This window comes from Python bivittatus, unplaced genomic scaffold, assembly GCF_059951505.1.
Source record: "Python bivittatus isolate LINGU-HERP-01145 unplaced genomic scaffold, Pbiv_v1 ctg000480_np1212, whole genome shotgun sequence".
NCBI lineage: Eukaryota > Metazoa > Chordata > Lepidosauria > Squamata > Pythonidae > Python > Python bivittatus.
This window is the reverse complement of record NW_028277075.1, coordinates 64,794,013-64,806,164: the sequence shown is the minus strand read 5'-3', so window position 1 is coordinate 64,806,164 and position 12,152 is coordinate 64,794,013. Positions and strand designations below refer to the sequence as shown.

The 12,152-nt window shown below is 40.1% G+C and overlaps 1 protein-coding gene across 2 annotated transcripts in view; it reads left to right on the top strand.

Annotated features, from left to right (window-relative positions):
* EPS8L2 (EPS8 signaling adaptor L2) overlaps positions 1 to 12,152 on the top strand; it is a 96,278-nt gene that overhangs the window by 67,500 nt on the left and 16,626 nt on the right. For both annotated transcript variants that reach the window (XM_088146095.1, XM_088146093.1), the window contains 7 exons: positions 443 to 519; positions 895 to 1,021; positions 2,356 to 2,444; positions 4,908 to 4,982; positions 6,922 to 7,070; positions 7,548 to 7,674; positions 9,148 to 9,260. In XM_088146095.1, coding sequence (XP_088002221.1) covers positions 443 to 519; positions 895 to 1,021; positions 2,356 to 2,444; positions 4,908 to 4,982; positions 6,922 to 7,070; positions 7,548 to 7,674; positions 9,148 to 9,260 — 757 coding nt within the window. The remainder of the gene's footprint in view (positions 1 to 442; positions 520 to 894; positions 1,022 to 2,355; positions 2,445 to 4,907; positions 4,983 to 6,921; positions 7,071 to 7,547; positions 7,675 to 9,147; positions 9,261 to 12,152) is intronic.

The following is a 12,152-nucleotide window of genomic DNA, read 5'->3' as shown; positions in this document are numbered from 1 at the left end:
ATCAGTTTTGTAGCAGTAATGGCTAAACAAGGGCACATTTTAGAGGCTTAAGGGGACTGTGCTCAAGAACAATTTCATTGCAGTTCTTATCTGACAGATCCTTGGCAGTGAGGCCCATACAGCAAAACAGAATCTGGTATCAGGCGAATTGATGAAGCTCTGCCAAATCTTCTTAGATGCATGATTGTTACATCCAGAGCAGTAAAATAAATTAATATGGGATGCTTCCATCTTCTGAGTTTTTTCATGAACACTTTTAGTTCCCAAACCATTGTTTCTGTTTCCTTTGACATAATCCATATATCCATATTTATAAGATTCACATCAAAGAAAGCTTCACAGGGTAGCTTGACACAGGGAGTATTTTTAAGCAAATAATTTGATTCCACTCCTGTTTTGTCTTCTTTCCATTGACAATGGTTGATTTTTGTGCTTTTGGCAGAATATGATCGACGAAGTAGTAGCTCTCAGGATCAGGAGTCTCGTGCAGCTTTAGCACAGAAGATTGAAAAAGAAACGGTTAGTAATAGTAATTTTTTAAAAAATAAGTTACATGGGAGAAGATGAAGTAACCCCTGGACGGTAAAATCCATTTTGATAACAATTGTTGAATGTCCCTGGGTTGCCAAAGGAAATTTTTTTGAAATGCAAATAGGAACTTTATAAAACCATAGCAGGGAAAGAGCTGAACTTCTCCAGGCATTCCTTTGCCCCTGGTCTGGAGGTGGCTCAGATTTTCCCATGGATACTATTTAAAACAAAATGTTCTGTTGATCACGTTGAATGCTCATGGTTGATATTTTGACTCTTAGTGGGAAGACACAGAGTAACTTAGAGTGAGCATGGATTGCCTCTGGCTGTTGCTTTTAAGATTTCTCATTTGTGTGTTTGCAGCAAATACTGAATTGCACCCTCGATGATATTGAGCTCTTTGTTGCCAAGCTTCAAAAAGCAGCAGAGGCATTCAGGCAACTGAACCAAAGGAAGAAGGGAAAGAAGAACAAGAAGAAAGGGCCAGCAGGTATCAAGAGCCAGGTCACTGGCTGTGAATAAAAGCTCTTTGGAGAGCGTAGTGGTACTGTAGGGTAACTTTGCTTAGTGTATTTTCTCCTTCAAAAGGGATAAGAAAGCAGCCTTAGTTTATGTCCAAGATGGGATGGCACAGTTTTGGAAAGATGTGCATGAGATAAAGGGATTTCTTTCTACCTTTCTACCTTGATTCAGCCCACACTTTGCAGTCTTTGAAGGAAGGGATGTGGAGAGGCGTCACCTTGTGGTATGGGAGGGGGAAGGATGGATGACACACCTTCTTAGAGGCTGCCCCCACTCCTTGGAACACCTTCCCTCCTGGGATAAGGAAACCCCCCCCCCAAACCTCCTCAACTTCCAGAAGGACTTGAACATGTTCTTGTTCTGCCCAGGGATGCTGATGGTATAAGGGCTGCCTTTGGTTAATTAGATGTCATTACTAGATTAGATGTCCTTTTTACTGGCTTTGTGGCATTGTTGTTATTCTTTGATTGTAAACTTCTTTGAGGCCTTTGTGGAATTGGACAGTCTATAAATTATTGTACAAAGAAGAAAACAGGAAGGCAGTCCAAATTTTCCACCATTTTTCCATCAACAAAAAGACCAGAACACATCCTCTCCAGCAGCCTACACCAGATAAGCAGGGATTAACACCAGACAAACAATCAAGCAGAAAACAATACTGTAATCAAGGAACTACCAAGGAGAAACACCCCCCCCCCAACACTGGCAGGGCAAGCTACTGTACATAAACAGAGAGAAAACCCCACACTCACTAGCACTGATGATATTACCTAGTTGGGTAATGAAACATCTGCAAGCAAACAACCCAGCTCAGAGAGCACCAAGGACTCCACAGTTCAACCCTGAGCTACATATGTTCTCTTCTACTGGAACCACATAGCTCTGTTTCTGATCAGCCTGGAACATGAAGGGAAAATATACTGGCATATTGGCAATTGGTGTCAACAGAGAGAGCTTTTAACTATGTTTGCTAGAGTTAGGTGGCTGTTTCTTTGTAGACTGTTTCAGCCCTTCCTCACATGGAGACTCTAAACATATAGGACTACAGGTCCTACCATCAACAGCCAAATGGCTACTGGCCATCCTCACTGGCTGTGCTGGCTGGGAATGATAGAAGTTATGACCCAGTGTACTGAAGGGCATCTGGTTGGGTAAGACTGATATTTCAAACACAAAGTGCCCTCAAGCAATACAGATTATTATGTTCAGCATGTCACAAAGAGTTTTTTTCCCATTAATGTTTCTTTAAGCACAAGAAAATGATTTTTTTAAAAAAAAAATTGAATATCTTTTGGTCTAAAGAGGGAGTTCTGACTCTGCGTGCAAAACCTCCACATGAAGCTGAGTTTCTTGACTGCTTTCAGAAAATCAAGCTGGCACTAAATCTCCTGGTAAGAAGCAAAGGGTATTGGGTATAATTTTTTCTTGTCTCATCTAGATAGGTAATGGCATAGTTGCTTGCTTCATGCTATTATTGGGAATCAACCAAATATTATGCTTTTACACTCAAAGAGCATGGAATCTCAGTAGGAAATAGCGAACAGCTTTACAAAGTTCCAAAAAAATAGCCATGGTAATGTCAGGTCCAGCCCTAGAACAGCAGCGAGGCAATCCAGTACAGTTCAGTTCCTTTATTAGCCAGCACCTAATAGACAAAATCTCGCCAGACTAAACCTATGCTAACGCAACTAGTGGCTATAACCCGTGAGCCTCTAGGGAGGGGCCAGCCTCATCCTCTTCATCTTCCCATACTCTTGCTGTGGGCTGAGGAGGCGGTTGCCCTGGAATGTCTCCCCCCCCCCTTCTATTCCAGAATCTTTCCCACTCATGCCATCCATTACAGGTAATGTGTTGCAGCAGAACCCGTGACACTTTAAAAAGTAACATATTCAAGCATAAGTTTTTGTGTCATATAATCCATTTCATAAGATGCATTGAGGATTACCCTGAGAGAGACACTGGTGTACATTTATTACTGGAAAATGAGAGGTGGAGGCTGTGAAGAACAGTCACAGGTAATGTTAGAGGAAGACCAAAATAATATCCATTCACAAAATGTCAGCAGATAGGGCAAATACTCTCTTGCACTGGTGAACAGATTAACTCATATACATGTTACATATCACGTCATATAATGAGGTCTCATTTCCTCTTCCACTCATCCCTGAAAAGGGAGAAGCAGCAATTCTGAATAGAACAATTGTTTGTAGAGAAAAGGTTAAGCTTTCTCCCACCAATCATCCGGTCAAATTCTCAGATGTGAAGGTTTTCTAAAACCTTTCTAAAAAAAACTCGGGTGGTTGCAAGATCTTGTTTACTTTGGATAAATAGCTCAAGTTAAAAATTGTAATCCTCAAACTGGCTGTTCTCAGAGTATCCCTACCCCAGCTTTGTCAAGCCCAGAGCTCCTACATGTGTTGGATTACAACTCACATCATCCCCAGCCAAGTGTTGACAATGAGAGTCCTATTTATTTGTTTGAAAACTGTTTATTCTGCATGTTCATTGTTAAAATTAAGCCAAAGTAGGGAGGGCATGTGTGTCATATAAGAGGTAGTGTGGTATGGTGGTTAAGGCATTGGCATGGAATTGGAAAGCTCCAAGGTTCAAAGTCACCTTCAATCCTAGCAATTCCCTCTCTCTTAGCATGCCCTACCTCACAAGGATGGTATGGTGGGAAAAGAAGGTAGATGGAGGAGTGCTTTGTAAGGTGCCTTGCTCTTGATTTTTGCGGGAAACAGAAAAAAAATGAAATTATATTCTATGGATTTGATGATTAGAAATAACATGGGTTAATAGAAATAATGGAAGTTACGTTTTAAATTTAGAATAAGAGTTTGATGTACTATTGTTACTTATATCTGTTGCAAGGAGGGTGGGAAGTCAATTTTTTTTTCTTTTGTTCTTTTTCTTTTCTGCACTTTTGATTTTTACTATTTTCTCTTTTTTTCAATTTTCTTCTCCTTTCAATATTAGTTTTTGTTAGGTTTTACTGTTCCTTTTTTTAAAAAAAATAATAAAATTATTGTAAGGTGCCTTGCACTCTTGGAGGAAATAACCACATGTAGGTAGGTAGATAGACAAAGGGATGAATGGATATGCTGGTTCTTGCAGAATGGGAGAAGTGTCAGGGCTATAAGCAATTGCCAAACTGCTTCTATCTATTGTTTGAATGGCTTTCAATCTTTTGTGAAAATAACAAGGCAGCAGATTCTTACCAGTATAAAGAACAGGTATGCTCATTTCCCATATCATCACCCATGAACAGAGTACATTTGCCATTCTTATAAATCCCTCTCATGGGGTTTCCTTTGCAGTTTAGCCTCTTTCAGGTGCTACATTGCAGGAAATTGAAGCTTTGGTGGCCCAGTGGCCCGCAATCGATGCAGTTGCACTAAAGCAAACCTATTATACAACTTAAGCTCTTACTAATCAAACATAATACATGACTAACAATAAGATTGTGCGTTCCTTAAAAACCTCAAACAAACTCTTCTGGATTAAGTGGGATCAAGTTAATCTAGCCCTTAATTCCTGCAATAGCTGATATAATGCCAAGAGGCCAACTGCCCATCCTTGCTACTTGTTTTCCGAGGCAGTCTGCTCCTGATCATGGAAATAAGATATGGTCATAATACCTAATTTGACTTTGCACAAGAACCTGAATTTGTGATTTACGTTACTTTAGAGAGAAATAGTTTATACCATTTGGGTTAAAATATGCTGGGTACTTTCTTGGGCATTTCTTGGAGTTGCTAAATGTTTCTGCTTTTTTCATTTCATTTTTGAACGTTTTTATAACATATTTGAATGTAAAATAGGTTTAGATTAAACTTGCTTTTTTTCCTTCTCAGGCCAAACTGAAAAAACATATTCAGAATCCAAGTGCTTCAGAATTAGTCCATTTCCTGTTTGGACCACTGGAACTGGTATAAATTACATTCTTCCTTATTCAGTGAATTTTAATCCAGAATTCCCCATCTAATGGCCTCCAAATATGTTGAACTCTAATTCCCAGAATTCTCACCCACCATATTGGGTGGGTTTTCTGGGAGTAAGTTGGAGAAGGATATCGTAACCAAAACCAGCGATAGACATGTTTTTGACACATATTACATCTTTCTAGCCTGTTTAAATATTTATCTACTCTAGGTCAGGGAGTGATTTATTCCAAGTGGCTAGAAAGCAGGAGACTATAAGTTCTCTATGAGTCCCACCTAGGCATGAAAGCCGGCTGGGTGACCTTGGGCCAGTCACTTTCTCTCAGCCCTAGGAAGGGGGCAGTGGCAAACCACTTCTGAAAAACCTTGCCAACAAAACTACAGGGACTTGTCCAGGCAGTCTCCAAGAATCAGACACGATTGAATGGATTAAAAAACAACAACTGTAATCTTGGAAGTTGAAAGGCTCATAGCAAGATGAGAGGGTTTATTTCAGTTTTCTCAGAATATTTGAGTGTGGAAATAGCAGAGTTATATCTAATGAGACAACTCACGTATTTCTACTGTGGAGAAGCACATGGCTATCTTGTGTACCACCCAAAAAGCAGAGAAGATCAAATTCTCTTTCTTAAAAGAAAAAAAAATCTGTGACACTTGCAGAGATCTGTTACAATTTTCAAAAGGTAACCGTATTAGTCTTTTCCAACAAAAGTAATAGTCTTACAACACCTTAAAGTCTAACATGAATCATTGCAAGAGACCATTCATAGCCATTCATTACTAACTCTGATGATGGAAAAAATAACAAAACATTTGGTTGTCAAGCCCTGTGCAGGAAGGTATCTTTAATGCTAGTCTGGGGTAAATATAAAATCTTGACAGCTATGTGTGGAATTTCCCAACCTCCTTTATAGTGAGTTCTTTTAGGTAGAATCTCTTTGAATGATTGAAACAGTTCTTCCCAGATTTCTCTCCACCTGAGCTAAGCTGCCATTTATGAGATAAGCTATCAACTGACCCCTCCCCCATTTATCTCTTGATGGTTTATGCCCACTTTCCCTTCCATTACTTTCCCAGCCTCCCCATAATCTCTCACAGCTGTGATGCCACAACACACCCATGCGACAACACAACCCCTTTTTTATTTGAGTTCCAAGTACATAAGCAAGAGGGTCTGAGTTGTGATGGCAGAATACACATTTTGTTACTTGCTCCCCCTTGCCCTCCCTTGCGGACACACATGAATCCACTTCATCAAACACTTATGCAATAATAATAGCATTTAAGGTTCTTTGTAAAGAACTGTTAATTTTTCAAACACTGATAAGCTTAAAGTTAGCCATTCTCTAATTAAAACTTTTGATCATTGGCTCTTGGCTGGTACAGAGGTATACAGGAAATTAAATAACAATGCTTTTGAATGATAAAACTGAGTAAAAATTGCAGTTGCACTTGAAATGTGTTTATTACATGTTGATTTATAACTTTGCTTAAAAACTGCATCTCCATCTGCTGAATTTCTGCCATTGCTGTAAATGGCAACATTCTGTAGTTAATGCAACATTTGATGCATGATGATGGATCTTCCTCTGAAGGATTTAGATGGCATAGCCCATTCACTTGAGTAGCTTGGTGCATTTTGCATTCAATTATGTATGTACTGTAAATATGGACTTTAGAAAAGTAATCATGCCACCCAGCAGTCAGTAAATAGTACATTAACTCCTATTTATCACCCAGACACTATTTAAAACGGTATCTTGGCATGGCACCAAGCTGGAAGTAAAAGTCCATAGCCAAATATTGATTTCCAGATATTTTCCTAATCTAGTAGTTTAAGTAAAGGCCTAGAGATTGATCTTCCAAATGCTTTGACCATAAAAGATTATTGAAAATCCTCATTTGTGATTTCTTGTCTGTAATCCAGATTGTTAATAGCTGTGGAGGCCCTGAATTTGCAAGGTCTGTCATCAGTCCACTTCTTTCAAAGGATACTACAGATTTTCTGAAAGGGCATCTAACACCAAAGGAGATGGCATTGTGGGAATCCTTAGGAGAGACTTGGACAAGGTCAAGGTATGTAAATAAAACAGAGCAGAAGAGGAAGCCAAACAAGGATTCTGATTTGGCTGAAGTTGGTGAAAGGCAAAGTTCCCTGAAATGCCATCTGAACAGAAATATTATAGAATGAAGACAAGAATGTGTTCCTCTGATTTTGAAAGTAAGGCCAATGGTTTTAGTATTGAAGCCCATGCTCACATCTCTTACCCACTAGTACCTCTCTTCATGAATTTAAATCCACAGAGACTCCAAAAGCACTTGTGGACCATAGCCAGAAAGTGGGATGGTTATCCATGTTATGAACAGCAGTTGTTTTGTCTCTAGCCTTGTGAGCTCATTGATAGCAATTTTATGTGAACTAAGAAATCAGAATGCTGATGTTCCAAAAATATGCTCAGCTTTGAAAAAAAGCAATTGCAGTCTGAAATGGAGAAGGGCATTATATGTTCTTGCTCCCTAGAAAATAAACTTATTTTTAATGTGTGTCCCAAGAACCGAATGGCCAAGAGATGCCAACATCCCAAGATACGTTCCAAAGTTTCACAATGGATGGGAACTACCCCTGGAAATATTTCGTGGGGCTCCATGGGAAATCGATATTGGCCATCTGCAAGAAGAGGTACCTTTGGGACTCCCTCCCTGCCTCCCTCCCTCCCTGCCCCCATGCCTGCCTGCCTGCCTCCCTGCCTGCCTCCTGCCTGCCTGCCTGCCTGCCTGCCTGCCTTCCTGTTAATTTAGTTACTTACTCAAATTGTGAGCCAAATATACTGCTGTTGTTGAAGTAGATAAATAAATCTATGAATGGTTCACATTCGTTATTTTAAAGTTTGGGGAGGTGAATTGATCATTAAAGACATGTTGAACATTTTTGATACTAGTTAACTTGCAGCAATCTAGCTAAGCACTCCACAGTCTCACCCAACATGATTTCTTTGCACTGTTGCAGAATCAATCTGCATCTTTGTGTTCTCATGTCATTGTTGTGTATAGCAACTGAGCTGATTTATTTGTGACTCATCATCCAAACGGGGGGGGGGGAGGGGGGGGAAACCTTTCTGTTTCCAGGAGTGAAATTCTCAGAACTTATGAGTATCTCTTTCTGCTTTCCCACTGATTGGAACTCTTGCCTCAATTCACCTCCCAATACCTGGGCTTCAGCTAATGTAGCATTCTGTTCTCCCACCCCTAAAAGGGAAAGATAGCTAATTCTCTTCACAATAACCACTTAGATATTTTTGCATATGACGATCTCTTTCTGCTTTCCCACTGATTGGAACTCTTGCCTCAATTCACCTCCCAATACCTGGGCTTCAGCTAATGTAGCATTCTGTTCTCCCACCCCTAAAAGGGAAAGATAGCTAATTCTCTTCACAATAACCACTTAGATATTTTTGCATATGACGAGCTACCCTGCTCGTTCCACTTTAAAATGCAGTGGAGATTGATTTGCATTGTTTTGACTCTGCAGACCTATGCAATAGTTCCCAAGAGCATAGCAGCCCAAGCAAGGAACTGGGATGAAATTAGTAAGGGTTCTTTCTGTTTCCCCCTTCTGTTCATTAGAGGACTAGCCAGTGTGTAAAAAATCAATCTTGTTTTTGACAGACTGCCTCATAGTTAGAGGGAGGGGTACTGATATTTCTTTTTTTATGTTTAGAATGGGTCAGGGAGAGAGATTTTAGTTGCTCCAGAACTATTTCTCTCTTCCTCTCTCTTCCTCATTTTGCCTGATGCCTGTCCATAGGCAGTTCTCAGAACCTACCACCTCCTCTCCCCTTTGTAGCCAATACTGAAGCCTAAACCCATGGTTAGAAACTTCAGAGGGTCTAGCTAGTTGCAAACTGATAACATAATTTCAAACCACTTAATGAGATTTTTAATACAATAGATATGATAGTTGGGTAGCCAGGCAGCTTTGCCCTGTTACAGATGCTCTTTTATTTATATATGCATATATGATCCCCTGGAAAGGGATATTAGTGAAAGTACCACATTTCATATTATGATTTTGAATGATAAATATGAGGAACTTTCTTTGGGGCATGTGCATTTCTTTTATTAATAATGTTCTGTCTCCTCCTCCTCCTCTCAGAGGCTGTCATCACCCAATGGGCATTCCAATCGCCACTTGACGCCAGTCCAGACTTCAGATCAAATGCAAGGTGTAGATGCCTTTGCTCAGCATGTTACTCAACATGTAAATAGGTAATTTCTTTTCACTGTTCCATTTGTGGGATGGGAAAATGTGAACATCTGAAGTCATATCATTACTTCTTTTCACTTATATTTTACTGAGGTGTGGATCTATCTCCTCAGGGATAACACAACTTTTTTCAGGTTGAGGGCCATATGTACCAAGGTGGGAGCTGCATTCCAACAACTGGATGGGGCCAGGGCAAAAACTATTGTACACTAGATTTAATTTAGTATTCAATTTAATTGAAGTTAATATAATCTGATTACTCTTTGTGTATTGAATAGTTTTCCCCTTCTGTCATATTAAATAATTCAATGGTAATCATTTTGGGGGTTTTTGGAGCTTGTGCCCAATATTTTGAGTGATTGCATGCCACCCTGGGACCTCAAATTGTATACCCCAGCCCTAGTGGATATGTTGTGGGGCTTAACTATGTAACTGGAAGGCTGAAATAACTGCCCTTAAGTCTTTTTTTTTCTTTTCTTTTTTTAACTGAAGATATGAAACAAGACAAAAAAATCAGAGTTTTAAAAACTAGCAAAGAAACCAGGAAAATAACGGATGGATGGATGGATGGATGGATGGATGGATGGAGGAAGGAAGGAAGGAAGGAAGGAAGGAAGGAAGGAAGGAAGGAAGGAAGGAAGGAAGGAAGAAAGAAAGAAAGAAAGAAAGAAAGAAAGAAAGAAAGAAAGAAAGAAAGAAAGAAAGAAAGAAAGAAAGAAAGAAAAGGGAGGGAGGGAGGGAGGGAGCTAGCTAGCTAGCTAGCTAGCTACAGAATGCCCATCTACCTATATACAGTGGGGCAAAAAAGTATTTAGTCAGCCACCAATTGTGCAAGTTCTCCCACTTAAAAAGATGAGAGAGGCCTGTAATTTTCATCATAGGTATACCTCAACTATGAGAGACAAAATGAGGAAAAAAATCCAGAAAATCACATTGTCTGATTTTTAAAGAATTTATTTGCAAATCATGGTGGAAAAGAAGTATTTGGTCAATATCAAAAGTTCATCTCAATACTTTGTTATATATCCTTTGTTGGCAATGACAGAGGTCAAACGTTTTCTGTAAGTCTTCACAAGATTTTACACACACTGTTGCTGGTATTTTGGCCCATTTCTCCATGCAGATCTCCTCTAGAGCAGTGATGTTTTGGGGCTGTCGCTGGGCAACCCTGACTTTCAACTCCCTCCAAAGGTTTTCCATGGGGTTGAGATCTGGAGACTGGCTAGGCCACTCCAGGACCTTGAAATGCTTCTTATGAAGCCACTCCTTCGTTGCCCGGGCGGTGTGTTTGGGATCATTGTCATGCTGAAAGACCCAGCCACGTTTCATCTTCAATGCCCTTGCTGATGGAAGGACGTGTTCACTCAAAATCTCACGATACATGGCCCCATTCATTCTTTCTTTTACACGGATCAGTCGTCCTGGTCCCTTTGCAGAAAAACAGCCCCAAAGCATGATGTTTCCACCCCCATGCTTCACAGTAGGTATGGTGTTCTTTAGATGCAACTCAGCATTCTCTGTCCTCCAAACACGACGAGTTGAGTTTAGACCAAAACGTTCTACTTTGGTTTCATCTGACCATATGACATTCTCCCAATCCTCTTCTGGATCATCCAAATGCTCTCTAGCAAACTTCAGACGGGCCCAGACATGTACTGGCTTAAGCAGGGGGACACGTCTGGCACTGCAGGATTTGAGTCCCTGGCGGCATAGTGTGTTACTGATGGTAGCCTTTCTTACTTTGGTCCCAGCTCTCTGCAGGTCATTCACTAGGTCCCCCCGTGTGGTTCTGGGATTTTTGCTCACCGTTCTTGTGATCATTTTGACCCCACAGGGTGAGATCTTGCATGGAGCCCCAGATCGAGGGAGATTATCAGTGGTCTTATATGTCTTCCATTTTCTAATTATTGCTCCCACAGTTGATTTCTTCACACCAAGCTGCTTGCCTATTGCAGATTCAGTCTTCCCAGCCTGGTGCAGGTCTACAATTTTGTTTCTGGTGTCCTTCGACAGCTCTTTGGTCTTGGCCATAGTGGAGTTTGGAGTGTGACTGTTTGAGGTTGTGGACAGGTGTCTTTTATACCGATAACAAGGTCAAACAGGTGCCATTACTACAGGTAACAAGTGGAGGACAGAGGAGCCTCTTAAAGAAGTAGTTACAGGTCTGTGAGAGCTGGACATCTTGCTTGTTTGTAGGTGACCAAATACTTATTTTCCACCATGATTTGCAAATAAATTCTTTAAAAATCAGACAATGTGATTTTCTGGATTTTTTTTCTCATTTTGTCTCTCATAGTTGAGGTATACCTATGATGAAAATTACAGGCCTCTCTCATCTTTTTAAGTGGGAGAACTTGCACAATTGGTGGCTGACTAAATACTTTTTTGCCCCACTGTACATAAATACATATGTGATCCTAAGTAGGGTTAAATATCCATGTTTAATACTATATCTAATATAACATTTGTACAGATGAAGAAAAAATATTAAGAACAATATTGTTAATATAAGTGACTATAAGGTGACCAGATTTAAATAAATGTGTCCTTCACTGTAGGGTTCTTGTGTTAGTTTTTCAGAGTGATTCAGAGTAATTCAGATTAATTTTGCAGAGTTTTCGATGTCACTGATCCAATGAAAGCATTCTCCTGGTCTCCATCATTCTTTCCACTGACTCATTCTGTTTTCATGAGCTTAAATATAGTTCTCCTTTTCCTACTTGTGCCTCCCTATGTTTCTCTTGTTGGGAACTACTTCTGGAAAATATTATTATCCTTCCGTCTGGTAAGATGATGTTCCCTGTCTTGGTTTCAGACCCCAATCCATGAAGCTCATCTGACACATTCCCCACCATCCCAGGGTTTATGAAGGGATAATGACGTGTTTTGTTGAC